Raw genomic sequence first — 19,539 nt, forward strand, 5'->3', positions numbered from 1 at the left:
ATGGTGAAACCCCGTCTCTACTAAAACTACAAAAATTAGCCAGGCGCGGTGGCAGGTGCCTGTAATCCCAGCTACTCAGGAGGCTGAGGCAGGAAAATCACTTGAACCGGGGTGACAGAGGTTGCAGTGAGCCGAGATCATGCCACTGCACTCCAGCCTGGGCGACTTCATCGCAAAAAAAAAAAAAAAAAAAGGGGTTTCAATGGGAGGAGGACAGAACACAAGTATTTCATCTCTTTCAAAGCAAACAGGCCTTCCCAAGCCCATCCCCCAGACCTTTCAAGTGGAAGAACCTATGAGATGTTCTTGGCAAGGAGCCCAAATGACTCCTTGGTTTAAATTTTGGTAAAGGGCGGGGACGAGGGAGGATGCAGAATAAGAAAGAAAAGGAAAGAAAACAGGAAACACCTTTATTTCCCTGCCGTGCTGAGTGAATCTTTTAGCAGATTTGCCGAAACAAGAAATGAGCCAGGTTTTTTTGTTTTTGTTTTTGTTTTTGTTTTTGAGACAGAGTTTCACTTTTGTTTCCCGGGCTGCAGTGCAGTGTCGCAATCTCGGCTCACTGCAACCTCCACCTCCCAAGTTCAAGTGATCCTCCTGCCTCAGCCTTCTGAGTAGCTGGAATTACAGGCGCCTGCCACTGCACCTGGCTAATTTTTGTATTTTTAGTAGAGACGGGGAGGTCTCACCATGTTGGCCAGGCTGGTCTCGAACTCCTGACCTCAGGTCATCCTCCCGCCTCAGCCTCCCATAGTGCTGGGATTACAGGTGTCAGCTGCCACGCCCGGCACGAGCCAGGTTTTGTTTTTGTTTTTTGGTTGTTTTTCCTGCTCTGAGATAGGCAGCATGGTGGAAAGAGCGTTGATTTCGGAGCTGAAAGACCTGGGTTTTAGACTCCTGGGGTAGCTACTTGCTATCTGAGTGATCGGGGGCCCGCCACTTAGCCTCTGTGAAACTCGATTCCCTCACCTGTAAACTAGAAGTGATAAGAGCCAGTCACCAGGTTAAATGAACCGATACAAGGAAGTGCCTGGCACAGAAGCCGGCATAGGGTGGGTGGGTCCTGAATGCTAAATATTACTCTTCCTCACCTCCCCTCCTGAGGTAGGTCATGCAAACATTCCTGGCCGGTCTCAAGTGACCCCAAACTGTGACTTCCAAGGTTCCCCCAAAATGAGTCAAGGGGATCCCCTGATGTATGGCCTCAAACTCGAGACTGCTGCCTGAAGTGGGACTGGAGGAGGGTGAGAGGTGAGGCGGGCACGCTGAGGGTCCAGCTCCCCATCCTGCCCTCAGACAGACACTGCTCCAGGCACGATCCTGCGGATGTGGGTGTACGACTTCCTGATGGTGACACTGCCGTGGTGCGACACGCCCCGGGGCAGGACGCACTCCTCTGTCAGTTTCTGGGCCTCGGGGTCCCAGCACAGCACCGTGGCGATAACCTCGTTCTTCTCGTCCCGCCCGCCGGTGATGTAGAGCCGGTTGTTGCAGGGCGCGATGCCGCAGCTGGCCCGCTCGTGGCTGAGCTGGGTCACCAGGCACCAGCTGTCTTCCAGCGGGCTGTAGGCGTACAGCGCTCTCATGGCCCCACCTGAGGAGAGGGAGGAAACACGGTGGGCATCGCTCCGCTTTTCTGGTTTCTTCCCTCTTAACCACTAAAATTCAACTTCTGATTAGGCCAAGTCTACCCTCTTGCCAAGAGAAACAGTCGATCGGTGGCTCTTCTGAAAGCCAGAGTGGGTCCTAGGGGCAGTGAGTTGCCAGCGCTAGAGACGCCGCGATACACCCTTTACGTGCTGCAGCCAGGCGCTAATCAGGTTCTAAGCCATTCAGATCAATAAAAAGCTATTACTCACCAACGACATAGATGCGGTCCCGGAAACTCACTGCATTGATGCATTTAGCCTCCACCGGCATGGCTGCCTTCAAACTCCACTTGTTGGTGGAAGGGTCATAACACTGAGTCTTGTCTGTGGCCAGTTTCCCATTGGGCCCTCCCCCAATCACATAGAGCTTCTTCTTATGGCTGGTGGCTGCAAAGGAACTGACATGGACAAGGAGGGGTGCGGCCTGTAGAGGCACAGGGCACAAGAAGAAGCTGTCAGTCATGCTGCCCAGATTGCTGCAATAGCTCCCCGGATACAGGACAGAGCTCCGGGACACAGAACTGGGCATCTTTTGCCTAAAGTCACAAGGCCCATGGGCTTGACCCCTCTTAAGACACAGCAAGAATGAAAGCATGCATTTCCCACCCTCCCTCCAGGCTCCACGCAAGCTAGAGCAAGCTGTGTGTTGGGATGTGCCAGCCTCTCCCAGAATCCAGCTCTCAGGCAAGAATAAGTTTATACAGATGAAGTCAGCCAGTGGTGGAGGAAAACGATGTTTTATACATGCATATTCATATTCATTCATGTGCTCATCCACTCAAAAAATATTTATGGAGTGCCTACTATGTACCAGCATTGATTTTCCTTGGTGTTTATCTCTAGGAAGAAAAGCTGGTATATGGGTTTAAGGTGGCCACAGGTAAGCAGACTCTTCCATTATAGGGCAGCATTGAGGATTTTGAGATTAAGTCAGACATGTGCTTCTACCCTGTGAACCCCAGGACACTAAAGGAGACTTCCAAGAGCCTCTTGCCCATTTATTTACAGGATCTCTTTAGATCATGGAGCAGCTCTGTGATAGGGCTTGTTTTGAGAAGATCCTGGACATGCCCCCATACATGTTAAGGGCTCTCAATATAGCACTTTTCAGGCTGACAGTCTTGGCTAGTTGTGGTGACCTGGCTACCTTTGCTTGTGCCTACAATGACTGTGTTGTACACTCCATTAAGCTGGAACATGCTTGGACATCTGATCTGATAAGGAGAAAGAAAATTTGAAACTGGAAATAACCTGGAAATGAGATGAGGTGGCTTTTCTTTTCCTGGGTCTGATATATACCTGAGGTTGCATTACTAAAGTCTGACATGCAGGCCTGTAAGTGGCTCATCATCAATGGGAAAATAAAGAAGGGATGATTTCTAACATGACCAAATCACTCTGGGTTCACAAACCGTGTAGTAAAGTGATCCGCATGTGTCCAGTGTGGAGAAGAATAGGAGAGAAGGCATCTGAGGAGACAAGACTCTATGCCAAGACATGCAGACCAAGAGATCTCCCATCTAAGGACAGGGTGAGCCTCTGTCCACATCTGGTGTTCTGTCCAAATTAGGACAGGTGCCCACACAGACCTTCACCACTTGGAAGGACATTGTTTCTGTGACTTGATCAGCAATACTGAAGCAGTAGCTCCTAGGAGGAGGGAAGCTCAGAGCCACCAAAACTGTTCTCCTTGGAAGTAAAGTGATCAGAAAGCTGGCCACCATGGTAAGCACGTTCCAAAGATTTTTAAAAAAAGCACTGAAGTAATAATACAGGCAGTTACTGGTAGAAATCATGTCCTATACCTCTGACCAGCAGTTGTGAAAGGGGTCATAGGTCTCCACGTTGTTGATTCTCTGTAAGCCGTCAAAGCCTCCAATAACATAGACCTTGCCACCCAACACCACCATCTTATGCCTCCAGCGGCCTATGTTTAAATACTCAATCTGAATCCACTTGTTGATCGAAGAATTATATTTCCAAACATCATGCTGTGTTTCTTTGCCACCTGCAAGAGATACAAAGCATTTAAGAAACCACCAGATGTGTCAGAAATACAGCTTCTCCCATAATATCCCACATGTCCAAAAGTGCCAGGTCCCCAAGCCAGCCCTACCCTGAGGGGAGATAAAAGAACCCCGGCAGGTGTGTGATGTCTGGCAGGGGAGACAAGGCAAACGCAGGGGAACAGGGAGGGACAGAATGGATGATGTGCCACACTGTGTCATGTCCACCTCAGTGCTGCGAGAGTTCAGAGAAGAGGTTGCTAAGTGAGCAGTGCCCCGAGAAGGCTTCAAGGGGCAGGACCCAAGCCAGCCTGGGTGAGTAGGGGCCAGAGGGAGCCTGGACTCAGTGTTTGCGCTCACAAGGAGCAGGAAGTAAGGCTGGGCAGGGACAGTGGGGTTTGTGCAGAAGGCAAATTACATGGCAGCTTAAATTCTATGTTTACTTTTTATTTAAACAAAAAAGCAAAGATACAGACCTGGAAAAATCACTAAGAAATCCTACAACATTCTCCTGGTTTGTCTCTCTGATCTGTATAAAAAGATCAGCGGGATTTATCCTATTTCTAAATAATTTTTGTTATAAAAGTATGAGATGCTCACAATAGATCATTTGGGAGTGATCTGGTAAATATTTTCTTGAAGACAGCTCTCTTAAAAAACATAAAATACAAAATTCAGCAGCTGGGGAAAGAGAAAAAGACAAAGGAGAACTGACTTTTTGGGTGATTTTAATCAAATATTTAACAGCTTTGTGTTTCCATTTTTCCATCAGCATAGACTACCACCAACTGCTTAAAGCAAAGATTTACTTTTGAGACTTACATGTGTGCAATAGTGGAGAAATGAACATTACTGACCACATTCTGTGTCAGAGGTGTTTCTCTAGTGTGGAACCCAGAAGTGTGTTTTCTAAGTCAAAGCCATGTGCACCCTGAATTTTTATAGGTGCAGCCAAGGCATCCTCTGCAGCTGCGGTGGTTGACTTTTCCTCATACCCACTTTTTGTTGGTGGTGGTGGTTTTGTTTTCTGTCTTTCTTTTATTATTTATTTTTGAAGTCTGACGGAAAAAAAAACTATGTCAGTTTGGTTTTCGCTTCCTACGAGGGAAGCTGAGCTTCCTCTTCCTTGAATCTTTTGTTCATACAGTTTGGCTATTTTTCTTTGTGTGGGTACCTTTCAGAGGTCTCCATTTATTCAAAACATTGATCCTATTTAGGTAGCATCAAAAAGTATAAAATAAATGTAAATTTTCAAAAAAATGTATGCAACCTTTATTAAAACCTATGATTTTATTTTAGGACAAAAAAAAAAAAACCCTGAGAAAGCATATTGTGTGCATAAATGAGAAGACACCTTATTGTGAAGACGTCAACCCTCCCTAGGTTAATCTGTATACTCAGTGCCTTCAAGACTTTTGAGGGGAACTTGATGAGATAATTCTAAACTTCACTGGGAAGAGTAAGTTTGGAAAAATTTCTAAGAAACTTTTGAAAAAGAAAAGGGAAGAAGGAGGCTTTCCTTATCAAATATTAAAATATACTATAAAGCTATCCTAATACAAACAGTGCAGTACTAGACAAACTGATCAGTTAAAAACAAGAGCACAGAAACGGACTAAAATATATACAGATCATTAAATAAATGTTATTAGAACAATTGGTTATTCATTTGCATAAAAATTAAGTTAAATACTTATTTTACATTACATTTAAAATAAAATTCAAATGTTACTGCTATAGAAGTAACTGGAGAATGTATAGGATATTATGTTAATGACCTTGGGGTTAGGAGGGGTTTTCTAAGCATGACATGAAATGTAGAATTGTATAGGAAAGAAAACAAGTATATAAAGTTAAAAAACAACCACAGTCTAGGAGAAAATATTTGCAACACAAATAGCAAAGGATATATAAGAAGAGTTCCAAAAAATTAGTAAGAACAAGACAAAAACTGATAGGAACTGTCAAAGAGTATGAACAGAGAATTTTTAAAAATAAATGCAATTATCTGGTAAATATATAAAATATGCTTAACCTCACTAATGACCTAGGAGTATAAATTCAAACATTCTAGTCTATTAAAAATTTAAATGACTAATAATAAAAATCGTTAGCAAGGATATAGAAAATGGGCACTGTCATTCCTCACTGATTGGTACTGTAAATTGGTACAACTTTTATATAGGACAATTTCACAATATATACAAAATTCTCAATTCACATATGACCACTTCCAGGAAACTTTCCAAGTAGCAGCACAAGTATGAAAAAATATGTGTCTAAGAATGCCTACTGCAGTATTTTTTAAGGAGATTAAAAAAAGAAAGCTAAAAAAATTATGGTTTATCCATTTGGTAGACTGCCATATAGCTGGTAAAAAGAATAACAGTAGTGATAATACTGGCCAACATAATTAAGCTCCCACTATGTGCTTTGCATGTAGTAACTATATCACTTAATATGTATATCCATTAAACCAACATATCATCATGTCCAGATGATATTGTTAATTGAAGTACAAGTTTCTGTTGATTTAGCTGTGTATAACAAGCATGCCTTCGGGTATTGCTTGTATCGTTAAAAAGTGAACAACAAATTTATGACAAAAGAATAACAATGTGGGCTGGGCACAGTGGCTCACACCTGTAATCCCAGCACTTTGGGAGGCTGAGGTGCATGGATCACCTGAGATCAAGAGTTCAAGACTAGCCTGGCCAACATGGTGAAACGCTGTCCCTACTTAAAATACAAAAAAAAAAAAATTGGGCCAGGCGCGGTGGCTCACCTCTGTAATCCCAGCACTTTGGGAGACCGAAGTGGGCGGATCACCTGAGGTCAGGAGTTTGAGACCAGCCTGTCAATATGGTGAACCCCCCACCTACCAAAAATACAAAAATTAACCAGGCATGGTGGTGGGCACCTGTAATCCCAGCACTTTGGGAGGCCGAAGCAGGTGGATAAGCTGAGGTCAGGAGTTTGAGACCAGCCTGGCCAACATGGTGAAACCCCCTCTCTACCAAAAATACAAATATTGGCCAGGCATGATGGCACATGCCTGTAATCCCAGCTACTCAGGAGGCTGAGGCAGGAGAATCGCTGGAACCTGGGAGGCAGAGAGCCAAGATCTCACCATTGCACTCCAGCCTGGACAACAGAGTGAGACTCCATCTCAAGAAAAAGAAAAAAAGAATAACACTTGTAGTATATGTGACAAAGACTGACTATGATGACCACACCTGTTGATCCCTCCTGGGCACATAGCTAAACTACATTTCCCAGCCCCCTGCACCCACAGGGGGTGAGGGGAGGGTAAGGGAGGTCATGTGGCTAGTTTTTGCCAATGGAATGTGAGCAAAATTCACGGCACTTCCAGGCTGATGCTTTTATGAGCAGGTGTGACTTCTCAACTCCCTCAGCTTTTTTCTCGTCCCTAAATCAAGGCCACGTGTAGGAAGAGGCAGTGTCACAAGATGGCAGGACCCTAGGCCCCTGAGTACCTGAGTGGAGCAGACCGTCCTCCCCCTGACCCCTGCATACTATTGTGTTAATTCACTGAGACTTAGGATTTGTAACAGCAGCTAAAATTATTTACCCTGAGCAAGTAGAAAACAATTTTTGTAAAAAATGAAAACCCATAGAATTGCGATGGCACAGAGAAACTGCCCTATTTTACTTTACTTGCTCAGTATTGTTTGGATCTTCTACAACAATTAAGGCCGGGTGCGGTGGCTCACGCTTGTAATCCCAGCACTTTGGGAGGCTGAGGTGGGTGGATCACAAGGTCAGGAGTTCAAGACCAGCCTGACCAACACAGTGAAACCCCATCTGCACTAAAAATACAAAAATTAGCCGGATGTGGTGCCACATGCCTGTAATCCCAGCTACTTGGGAGGCTGAGGCAGGAGAATCATTTGAACCCAGGAGGCAGAGGTTGCAGTGAGCCGAGATCACACCACTGCACTCCAGCCTGGGCAACAGAGCTAGACTCTGTCTCAAAAAAAAAAAAAAATTAAAAAATATGTCTACAAGATTAAAAGAAAGCTAGAACCTAATCAATGGTATAAATGCATCCAAACAACGACCTGCCCTTGATTTTGGAGGAAACATGCTCTGGGGTCCAGCTTTTCCCACAACCTCAGATTCAAGAAAAGCCTCTAAGAAAGGGGAAGGGAAGGTTGTCTCCTTCCTTAGGGTCCCAGGGAGAGCCAGGTGGCTTTTGATGTGATGGGGAAGGGTGTGGGCGTTAGGCTCAGAACTTGGGTTGAAGTCCTGCCTGACACCTACCAGTGTGCGACCTTAGGTATGTCCGAGAATCTCTCTGAGCCTCTGTTTTCTCCTACCTTGAAAACACCTACCTTACAGAGTTGATGTGAGAGGCAAACAATTAAATGTTATTAAAGTATAAATGTATCTACCACTCAGTAAAGAAGGTTGAGACTGTGTCATTCAATAAATATTTACTGAACATTTACCCCAAGGTCAGGCACAGTGCTAGGTACAGGGGCTATAGTGTTGCCCCTCATGGAACTGCAGGTCTAATGGGAAAGGCAGACACAAAGTAACTATCAATACTGAAGCAAACATTTTCGTAATAAAAAAGTATTGGGTCCTACTGAAGTATACCCAAGTACAACCTAATAAACATGGGAAGGTCAGGTTTGGGGGAAGAGCAGACGTGTTTACTCATTACTGAATTCCCACTGCGTAGCTCAGGGGCCTATGCCTACAGCAGACACTGAATAAACCCTCACCACTTTCCCTCTTCTTTTTCTGGGAAGGACTGGACTTGTCTGCCTCCTTCCCAGGTTTTCCATGCTGGCTGGACGAGGTGGTTCACGCCTGTAATCCCAGCATTTTGGGAGGCTGAGGCCTTGAACTCCTATGGTCAGGAGTTCAAGACCAGCCTGGCCAACATGGTGAAACCCCGTCTCTACTAAAAATACAAAAATTAGCTGGGCATGGTGGCAGGCACCTGACTGTAATCCCAACACCTGGGAGGGTGAGGCAGGAGGATCACTTGAACTCGGGAGGTGGAGGTTGCAGCTAGCCAAGATCATGCCACTGCACTCCAGCCTGAGCAACAGAGCGAGACTCTGTCTCAAAAAAAAAAAAAAAAGAAAAAAGAAAAGAAAAAATAGCACAATGTTGTTCAGTTTGGTGTTTATTAAGTAGCAATGTAGTCTCCAAGATAAGACCACCTGAGCTCCTGGGTCCATATCCTGTCTCAGTCAGAGCTGGGTCATTGCCAATTCACAGTAATTCTTCTAGGATGGTTGCCTGGCTGCCACTCAGGAACATATGTAATGCTACTGGGGCTTGCTTTGCCTTTACGTGACTCCTGCTTACCTGAGATGTAGACCTCATTTTTCAATGTCACGCATGCAAACTCCACCCACTTCTTATTCTCACTCTCCAGCTCATGCTCCGTTAGCGGGAGCTTGGCCACCTCCAGGCGGCTGCGCCTCAGGGGGTCCAAGCAGGTCACCTCTGCCACAAACCGTTCATCCTTCGTGCAGCCGCCGATGATCATGAACACCTCAGACTGGAACTCATGCATCCTGGGCTTGGTGCGCTCCGAAATGATCTGGAAATCGATGGGGGTACATGAAGGCAGGACAACACACAGTTTCAGAGCTCGGGCTATGGAGCTATTAGGAGTCAGGTCCAATTCCCACATCTGCCACAGTATGACCATGTGACTTCACCTCCCTGAGCCTCAGTTTCATCATCTGTATAAGGGGATAGTAGAGGTAACTACCTCACAGGTGTGTGATGACGGTTAAATGGGATAATGTACACAGTGTGCTTCACCCAGGGCCTGTTGCATAACAGGTACTCAATACATGTTGCCTGTTTTTGCTGCTGTTTTAAGAGGTGAGGGTCTATTTACCAACAGATGCACTTCCTGTCTTTCCTCTCCTGCCTGGTCTGAAACCTTAAATCCTGGAATTTCATTTTGCGCTACTTTCCATTCCCCCTTGGCTTTAATTTCTTGATGATACCTCAGACTTTGCTCACCATCAGCCTTCTGGAAGAGACATCCTGGACAGTGACGACATATGAGCATTCAGAGACTTAGGAAACAAGAACTAGAAGGAATCAGGGTGTGGCCAGGGAGGGAGGAAGGCTGGTTCCAACATACAGTATATGACCTTTCAGAGCTTTGAACAAGTGAAGAAATCCATACTATGGGTAATTGAACCCTGCTGAAAAGAGCAGAGGTTTGGAAGTCAAATGTACCAGCATTCTATCACCTATGGCCATGTGACCTTGGAGAAGTAACACGACCTCTGTAAACTGCTTGTAATCATTCCTGTGCTATCAGATGACTGTGAGCATTCATAAGGTATGAGGTAGAGGTGTGAGCAGAGCACCTGGCACACACTCGCCCCTCAACAGCTAATTATGCCTGTAGGAGCAGTGGTCGATGCCATATTGATACTGCTATAAAAGGAAGAGCTGCCCTGGTTCCATTGATCCCCTGGGCTCCATGATGAAAGTTCCATAGGTGTGCTGACGGGAGGCGGAGAGGCAGCAACCATTTCCCAGATGGTCAAAGTCGCTGATTTTCCCACAAAATTAGACTGATCTAACACAGAACTTCGATTCTGCCCATAGGTGGTAACAAATAGGTTACAGTAGTAAAGACTGAGCCCTCAGATAGTGAATCCACTTGGTTGGTGAATCCAACCAAGAGCCACAAATAATCAGACCAGCCAACTCACAGCCTCTACTTTTCCATAACAGCCTTTGGTTGATTGGTTTTCTGTGCCTAGGAGCCTGGTACAGTGAGTTCTGCATCCTCCGTTCTTGAGGCTGGACCATGGCCGTAAAGTTTGTGGCAGGACTGTTCCTTACAGGCCAGCAGAGTGGGGATGGGTGTGGCTGGACAAAGCCTAGGCAATGGGCTGGCCCTGAAAGTGTAGACAGCAGAACAGTGCTGGGATAAGGGTGAAGGGGTGGGCCAGGGAACTTGGAGGCACCATGAGAGTACCAAGCTGGCAGGACAGGATCTGGGCAATGGCACCAAAGACAAACTTTGCTGCTCTGCAACTTTCTCTTCAGGTATCAGCCCTGGTTCCTGTCCCTAAACCCCATTCCCCACAGCTGAGGCACAGCCTCCAGCACTAATCTATCTGGTCCTCTTTCAGAGCGGATCTAGGTGTTTCAGGGCAATGCTTAGAAAAAAGCACTGGCCTCCCTGAATTGATTCCCTTGTGACCCTTTCTTCACTTCTGGGAACCAGGCCTCAGCCTCCACTCCGAAGCTCCCCTCATCTTATTTGCAATGCCTGCTCTCCTGCCCCAGTAACTTGTTGGGTGATTGAGAGGCTGCTAGGAGGACTGGACTAGCCGTGATCTTACGTCCCGACCCCCAGGGCTGGCATCTTGTTCCTTGGTCCTGACCTATGAAAGGCTCTCCTCCTACTGGCTAAAATTCCTGGGTTAAAATTTCTGGGTTCCTGCCTGCTGCCTGGATCTCCCCATAATATTCTATTCTCAATTTCCCATGCTACCACCCCAATCCACTTACCCTTTAAGGCATTGTGAATAATTTACCATGTCACTTTGTCCTTTTCTCCAGGAAGCCATTCCTAACTTTGCACACATTCTCGTAACCCTGAATTTCCCCCACAACCGCACTTTTCATGCTTCATTGTAATTTACTGTAAGGCCCCTGATGGCAGGAACAGCCCTTTTTCTCCAGTGGATCCTCAGCACCAAGAATAGTACCTGGAGCTTGTGGGCATCTATAAACATTGATTAAATGAGCAAGTGAGCTGGGTGCAGTGGCTCACGCCTGCAATCCCAGCACTTTGGGAGGTCGAGGCAGGTGGATCACCTGAGGTCAGGAGTTTGAGATCAGCCTGGCCAACAAGGTGAAACCCAGTCTCTACTAAAAATAAAAAAGAAAATAAAAAAATTAGCAAGGTGTGGTGGCAGGCACCTGTAATCCTAGCTACTCGGGAGGCTGAGGCAGGAGAAACACTTGAATCTAAGAGGCAGAAGGTGCAGTGAGCCGAGGTTGCACCATTGCACTCCAGCCTGGGCAAAAAGAGCGAAATTCTATGTCAAAAAAAAAAAAAAAATGAGTGAATGGATGAGTGAATGAATGGGCAAGCTAGGTAACTCAGTCTAAATCATTGTGGTAGTGAGCATCCACGATGGCCCCAGTGATCCCTGTTTCCCGGTATTCACATCTGTGTAGTTCCCTCCACACTGTTCTAGAATTGGCCTCTATGACCAACAGATTACAGCAGAAGTGATGATACATCACCTCTGAGATTAGGCTATAAAACCCACTACCAGCTTGCATCCTGATTGCTCTCAGTCTTTCTTAGGTCATTTGCTCTGGGGGAGGCCAGCTGTTATAGAGATGCTCACATGGCAAGAAACTGAGGCTCCCAACCAGCAGCCAGCAAGGATCTGATGCCTGCCAGCAGTCCAGTAAGTGTGACCTTGAATCCCATAATGAACTTTCAGATTACTGCAGCCCCAGCCAACAGCTTTACTGCAACTTCATAAGAGACCCTGAGCCAGAAGCACCCAGCTAAACCACTCCTATATTCCAGACACTCAGAGCCTGTTAGATAGTAAGTGTTTGTTATTTTAAAGTTTTCAGTTTGGGGATAATTTGTTAAGCAGCAATTGAGAACTAACACAATCATCTAGCTGATGGGCTTGGCTGGGGTAATGAGACTGTCTTATAACTCAGCACCACGGAGCTGCCAAGTGGTGGCATCGTTACCACATTGTAAGTTCAGCTACATTTGGCAAAATATTAACCCCAAAGCCATGACAAATGTCAGTCCGAAGTCTGAGACATGCCAGTTTGCTGCAGACATACAGAAGTGTTTGCCAATGAATTGCATGCAACTATCAGGCATAACCAGTTTATTTTCAGATCGTTAAAAACAGAGCAGATAATTGCACCTTAGGACTGCTCACTGTCCACAGATCTTATACTAGGGGACAGAGTGAGCATATTGTTTCAGCAAAGCTGTCCTTGGGCTGGAGCCTCTGCTCCCCTTTACCCATATCACACATGTCAGAGTAACGTGTGGTATAAACCAGGTTTATGTCTGAAAACTTAAGAGGCAAATAAGGGAAGAGGCAAATTTCCTCTGTCCCCAAAGATCTCTTTCAATGAAGGTTCCAGCTACCATTCCCAAATCAAATGGAGACTGACATTTGCTTTTGGTGTTCTAAAATTTCCTATTGTTAACACCAGTTTAGAGGATGAGCAAGGTTAAAAGAGAAAGATGGGCCAGGCACGGTGGCTCACGCCTGTAATCCCAGCACTTTGGGAGGCCAAGGCGGGCAGATCACCTGAGGTTGGGAGTTCGAGACCAGCCTGACCAACATGGAGAAACCCCGTCTCTATTAAAAATACAAACTTAGCCAGGGGTGGTGGCACATGCCTGTAATCCCATCTACTTGGGAGGCTGAGGCAGGAGAATCTCTTGAACCTGAGAGGCAGAGGTTGCAGTGAGCCGAGATCATGCCATTGCACTCCAGCCTGGGCAACAAGAACAAAAGTCTGTCTGAAGAAAAAACAAAACAAAATAAAGCAAAAACGGGAAAGATGATGATAGCACAAGGGGGTTAAAGTTTGGTAAATGAAGGGTACGGGGAGAAGTGTATTCACAGATTAGCCTCCAGGCTCACACTACTGTCATCAGGAGTCAACCCAAGACCATTCCAGCAGTGAGCAGACTGGCTCAGGGAATCAACTGGCAATGAGACCCCAGTTAGGAAGTCATGGTGGCTGGTTGGTTTGTTCAGTTGCCCAAACTATAAAATGAAGATGAGAAAGTGCCTTGAGAAGGATTTGGGAAAATAAGGCCACAAAAACCTGGGACACAGTGAAAAGACTGATTTTAACCCCAGAGAAGGAAAATGATTGATTGTGAGAGACGGAACCAAGTGGCAATGGCAACAGCTTCCATTTGTGGGGCACTTAGCATGTACCAGACACTGTACTAAGCATTCCATTCATTACTTAATTCTCAAAACAGTTCTATCAGTTGGTAGGTATTATTATCCCCATGTTACAGATCAGAACTGAGCCTTAGCGTAGCTAAGTAATTGCCTGAGGTTACACCGTAAATAATTGTGGAGTCAAGATTAACACCCAGATCTCTGCCTGACTCAAAGCCCAAGTTCTCACCACTGAAGCATTTTCCAGATGTCAGAATTCTCTCTCCTCCTAAATGTAAAGCTTATAATGTCTGACTCTGCCTCCAGCACCTCAGAAATACAAAAGGCAATGAAAATATTTCATTGCAGCAATTTTGCAGAAGACAGGGTAGGGACATTTTATATCAGAGAAAAGCCTTTATCATCTGCATTTCAAGGACTTAGAAAATAGGAAGCAGAAACAAAAATAGCAAAAATATTGGAAGTATAGTTGATCAAGGCACAGTTTATGTTTAAATTGTTTTAAAGTGCTATTTATTTATTTTAACTTTTAGGTTCAGCATGTGCAGATTTGTTATATAGGTAAATTGTGTGTTGTGGTGGTTTGGTGTATAGATTATTTCATCATCCATATGATGAAATCATACATAAGCATAATACCTGATAGGTAGTTTTTCAATCCTCACCCTCCTCTCATCCTCTACCCTCAAGTAGGCCCTGGTATCTTTTGTTCCCTTCTCTGTGTTCATGTGTACTCAATGTTTAGCTGTCACTTATAAGTGAAAACATGCATTATTTGGTTTTCTGTTCCTGTGTCAGTTCACTTAGGATAATGGCCTCTAGCTCCATCCATGTTGCTGCAAAGAACATGATTGCATTCTTTTTTGTGGCTGTGTAGTATTCCATGGGAGACACTGAATAAATGCTAAACTGAGGGCAGTTGCAGAGACTGAGACCTGTCTGCAATTATATGCAGGCTGTCTGCTAGACATCCAGCATAGAATAGGACCTATGTGGTTTCCTAGGCTCCACCCATCAATCCTCTCATCACCCTTCATTTGTTAAATGTCCCATCTTCTCTGACACACAGACTGTTTAGCAGTACCTGGGTAAGACACAGACTGTTTTTGCAGTACCTGGTGCCATATCTGGCATAGAATTGCTATTCAGGATTTACCTGCAAAAAATGAAAGCATAGCATGCTTAAATACATGGGATGCTGTTTAAGTAGTTTTTAGGGAGAAATTTATAGCATGAAAGCCAATATTAGAAAGAAAGAAAGTCTCAAATCAGTGGCCTCCACTTCCACCTTAAGAAACTAGAGAAATACATGCAAATTAAACCCAAACTAAGCAGAAAGAAAGAAAATAATCATCAGAGTGGAAATAAGTGAAATAGAAAACAGAAAAACAATAGAGAAAATCAAATGAAACTAGACATTAGTTATTTGAGAAAAATCAACAAAATTGACAAGCCTCTAACCAGATTGATCAGGGAAAAAAAGGGCAGACACAAATTACCAATATCTGGAATGACAGATGTGACAACACTATAGATTTTGCAGGTATTAACAAAATAATAAAGGAATGCTGTGAACAACTTTATGCCAATAAATTCAGCAACTTATATTAAATGAAGAAATTATTTGAGGCACAAACTATCAAAGCTCATTCTAGAAGAAACAGAGATCCTAAATAGTCCTATATCTATTAAAGAAATATACATTATAGTTTAAAAACTTTCCACAAAGAAAACACCAGGCTCTGGTAAATTCCACTAAACATGTAAGGGTATGTTTGCAGAGTGAATGGATGAACAGTGGATCTGAGGACAACAAAAAAGAAACTAGAAAAGAACACACAGAAAAAGGGAGAAACTCCAAAAGAACCTCAGACAGACAATTCCTGGGCCACGTTTGGCTAAGGCTTCTACCAATGGCCTAATGAAGAAAGCTTGGTAGCTAATCTCAGAACCACTGCATAGTGAGATACATGTATGGGTGTTCATGTGTACAAACTGTTAACAAACTGTCCCTATATCATTACTTCCTCTCCACTAAATTTGTTCTTGTCTTTATAAAGTTCTGAAGAAAAATCTTCTTCAGGAATTGTTAAGGAGAACCAGGTAGATCCAAATGACATGTTTATTCACCATTTATAGTACTCATTTAATCATTCAATAAGCATTTACTAATTACTCATTCACTATATAGCAGTCTTAGGACTCTCTTCTAAGATCTAGAGAAGTAAAGTGCAATAAGACATATTTCCTACTATAACAAGCTCCCAGTCGAGATATTTACATATGATAAATTCAGATCATTGCCATGTAGCAATTGGTGCTGTGATGGAGCAATGCACCAAGTGCTATGAGAACATGGAGAGTGGCTGGGTGTGGTGGCTCACACCTGTAACCCTAGCACTTTGGGAGGCTGAGATGAGAAGATCACTTAAGCTCAGGAGTTCAAGACCAGCCTGGGCAACATAGTGAGACCTTGTCACTACAAAAAATTTAAAAATTGCTGGGTGTGGTAGCACATGCCCGTACTCCCAGCTACTTGGATGGCTGAGGTGAGAGGATCACTTGAGCCTGGGAGGTCGAGGCTTCAGTGAGCTATGATTGTACCACTGTACTCCAGCCTGGGCAACAGAGCAAGACCTCATCTCAAAAATAAATAAATAAATAAATAAATAAAAGGAGACGTCTCTGGAGAAAGTGATGCTTGGACTGAGTTTTGAAGTAGGAGTAGAAGTCAGCTAGCTGAAGAAGAAAAAAGCATTTGAACAACATTCATATTGACCTGGAGGCAGAAAAAGCACATCCACTTTGGGGAACCACAAGCTGTGCATTAGGACTACAGCAGAAGTGAGAGGTTGGAGAGGACACTAGAGAAGCAGGCAGGAGATTAATGAGGCAAGACCAGGCTCTGGGAACGTAGGCAGGAAGTATGGGCTTCATTCTGAAAGTGATGGGGAGCCAATGAAGAAGGCAAGCCCAGGAGCGAGATGATCAGACTTGAGTTTCAGATTTTTCAGCTGGTGAATAAATTGGAGGGAGGCCAGACTTGGGGCAGGAAGATGAGTTTTGAGAAATTTCCAGAAACTCAGATGGTGAGAGTCTAAATCAAAGTGATATCAGAGTATATCCAATAGACGTAAGATTTCACCAGAGTGGGCAAGAAAGAGCAGCACCCCCATGGAATAGTGACTAGACAGGGCACGTTCTTGTTTTTTGTTTGTTTTGTTTTGTTCTTTGAGACAGAATCTCACTCTGTCACCCAGGCTGGAGTGCAGTGGTGCGATCTAGGCTCACTGCAACCTCTGCCTCCCGGGTTCAAGCGATCTTCCTGCCTCAGCCTCCCGAGTAGCCGGGACTACAGGTGCATGCCACAATGCCCAGCTAATTTTTTGTATTTTTAGTAGAGACAGGGTTTCACCATGTTGGCCATCTGGATCTCTTGACCTCGTGATCCACCCGCCCAGGCCTCCCAAAGTGCTGGGATTACAGGTGTGAGCCACCGGGCCCGGCCCAGGGCACGTTCTTGTTTGTGTGTGCAGTGTGACCCCCAACCTTCCACCCTTCCACAACTGGGAAGAGGAAGCATGGGCCGGGCGTGGTGCTGGGTGATTTCTACATCTCACCTAATGTGCTCAGTAACTGTCTGAACACGTGGGATCGGCCTCATAGATCAGGAATCAGGGCTTCTGGAACTGCCCGACTCAGCAATGAAAAGGGCAGTGTTTTCTCCTTAATGCCCTAAGGATTTTTGGATCCGCTTCACTTGCATCTCTGTGAGTCCCTAGCTAACTCCTTACTTCGCTGGTTAAATATAGAACCTCTTAATCTTCTACTCACCTCATTGCCAGAAAGGTGGTACATCCTGGCTTCCTGGAGCAGTGGGAAGACCTCTGGGCACTGCCTGATGAGAGGATCTGCTTCCACCGTCTCCACAAAGTACCACGGGTCCAGAAGTGGTAAGCGCACATTCTCGAGGACATAGGGGAGTAAGCAGAGTCGTTCTGATGGCTTGTGCCGGACCCAGCTCATCACGGTCTCAAACACCTGAGCCTCCTCTGTCACGTAAAGGTCATCACTCTTCAAGATGTGGTGCAGAGTGTCCACAGGCAGGTCAAGGAACTCCTCAGAGTTCAGAATCTGCACAAAGTTTTGAATGATGTAACTCTGAACCTGCTTCTTTAGACTGTCCAGCGAGTGTGTGTCGGCCAGCCTCAGTATTCCAACACAGTTTTCTGGGTTCAAGGCTTCAGTGAGGAAGCTGGCACAGGCATCCACCATCCGCAGGAACTGATGAAATAGAAAGGGCGGAAAGGAGGCCAGAAAATGGTGAGTCCACAAGGAGGTTTATCAGTGAGTTGTGTGTAATAGCCAAAAATTGGAAGCAACCTAAATGTCCAACAGTACAGGACAAGCTAAATACATATAATTCATTCATACGGTCGACTTAAAACAATGAGATACTTATGGGATGAGCTAAATACATACAATACATTCATACAGTTGACTTAAAACAATGAGATACTTACGGGACGAGCTAAATACATATAATTCATTCATACAGTCGACAAAACAATGAGATACTCACGGGAGGAGCTAAATACATACAGTTCATTCATGCAGTCGACAGCTCTGTAGATACTTATAACACATGTTGTAGAAAATATTAAATGAGATAGAAAATGTTTATAATGTATTGAGTTTTAAAATCTGTTCATTGGATCTGATTAAGCCTCTACATTTAATCAGCAATTTACGGGAAATACAGGGGAAAGAGGAACCTGCTAAAGACGCCATGGGAACATGATCAGCAAAATCCAGACTGTGGAAAACTCTACAAAACAACTTGTTCAGTTTCTTCAACAAATACATTACAAGGGGATAAAAGAGAGAGAGAAGGAGAGGGAGAACCTAAAGATACACAGAGATTTAAGACACATTGACCAATTGCAAAGTATGGATCTTATTTGGATTCCTGATTTAAACAATATGTATTTTTTAAAGTTGGAGAAATGTTTACAATGACTAATATTTGGTGATAATGAAACAATTATGATTCATTTTAGGGCAATAATGGTTTCATGTTTATGTTGAAGAAAATATAGCTTACTTTTTAGAGCTATAACTGAAATATTTGCAGATAAAATGAGAAAAGCACGTCACAAATCACATGTACATTATGATCTTATTTTTATAAAGAAAACGTACACAGAATAAAGTCATAGAAAAAAGATGAAAGGACGTAGGTCAAAATATTAATGGTTGTTATCTCTTTGGGTTATCAGATATCTTAAGGCAAATTCTGCTGCAGTAGCAAACAACCCCCACATCTCAGGGGCCTACAATAAACGTTTCTCTCTCACCCACCATGTATTCTTCACAGGGCTCTTCATTCCAGGGGCCAGGAAGATGGAAAGCTCTTACCTGAGATATGCTGGTCCCATGACAGAAGGGGGAAAAGATGGCACCACACAGAGGCTTTTAAAGCTTCTGCTCAGAGGGGGCACGTGCTATATCCATTTACACAAAACCGTCCAGAGTAAGTCACATGGCAAAATTTGTCATCAGAGGAACCATAGTTCTCCCACAGAAACAGGTCTCATGGGATGGACAGGGAATATACTATATAAATAATAGAAGGTATGACACTGTAATAAGACTATGAGAATTTTTCTGTTTTTGTTTATTTATAGGTTTTATTTATTTATATATCCTTTAAAATGAATACATACTGCTTTTGTCATTAAAAAATTAATTTGTAAAATTATTGACTGGCTCTCAGGTCCCACTTTTAAGTTATCACCATCCTCATAAAAATTCAAGTCCCTTGTGCTTGTAGGGCACTTTACAGATGACAAAGCACTATTATATCCATTATATTTTGTAATATCCATTTTACAGATGACATGTCTCAAATGCATTGGTTCATTCTTATTTGTTGTTCTCTGG

General features: G+C 44.1%; 1 protein-coding gene across 1 annotated transcript in view; it reads right to left on the reverse strand.

Moving 5' to 3' along the window:
* Positions 1 to 393: 393 nt before the first annotated feature.
* The window catches only part of KLHL6 (kelch like family member 6), a 64,621-nt gene continuing 45,475 nt past the window's right edge, over positions 394 to 19,539 (reverse strand). The window contains exons 3-7 of the mRNA XM_024244814.3: positions 17,431 to 17,880; positions 9,002 to 9,239; positions 3,455 to 3,657; positions 1,860 to 2,073; positions 394 to 1,594 (exon numbers count right to left, since the gene is read on the reverse strand). Coding sequence (XP_024100582.2) covers positions 1,293 to 1,594; positions 1,860 to 2,073; positions 3,455 to 3,657; positions 9,002 to 9,239; positions 17,431 to 17,880 — 1,407 coding nt within the window. The 3' untranslated portion in view covers positions 394 to 1,292. The remainder of the gene's footprint in view (positions 1,595 to 1,859; positions 2,074 to 3,454; positions 3,658 to 9,001; positions 9,240 to 17,430; positions 17,881 to 19,539) is intronic.

This window comes from Pongo abelii, chromosome 2 (genome assembly GCF_028885655.2).
Source record: "Pongo abelii isolate AG06213 chromosome 2, NHGRI_mPonAbe1-v2.0_pri, whole genome shotgun sequence".
NCBI classification, from domain to species: Eukaryota; Metazoa; Chordata; class Mammalia; order Primates; family Hominidae; genus Pongo; species Pongo abelii.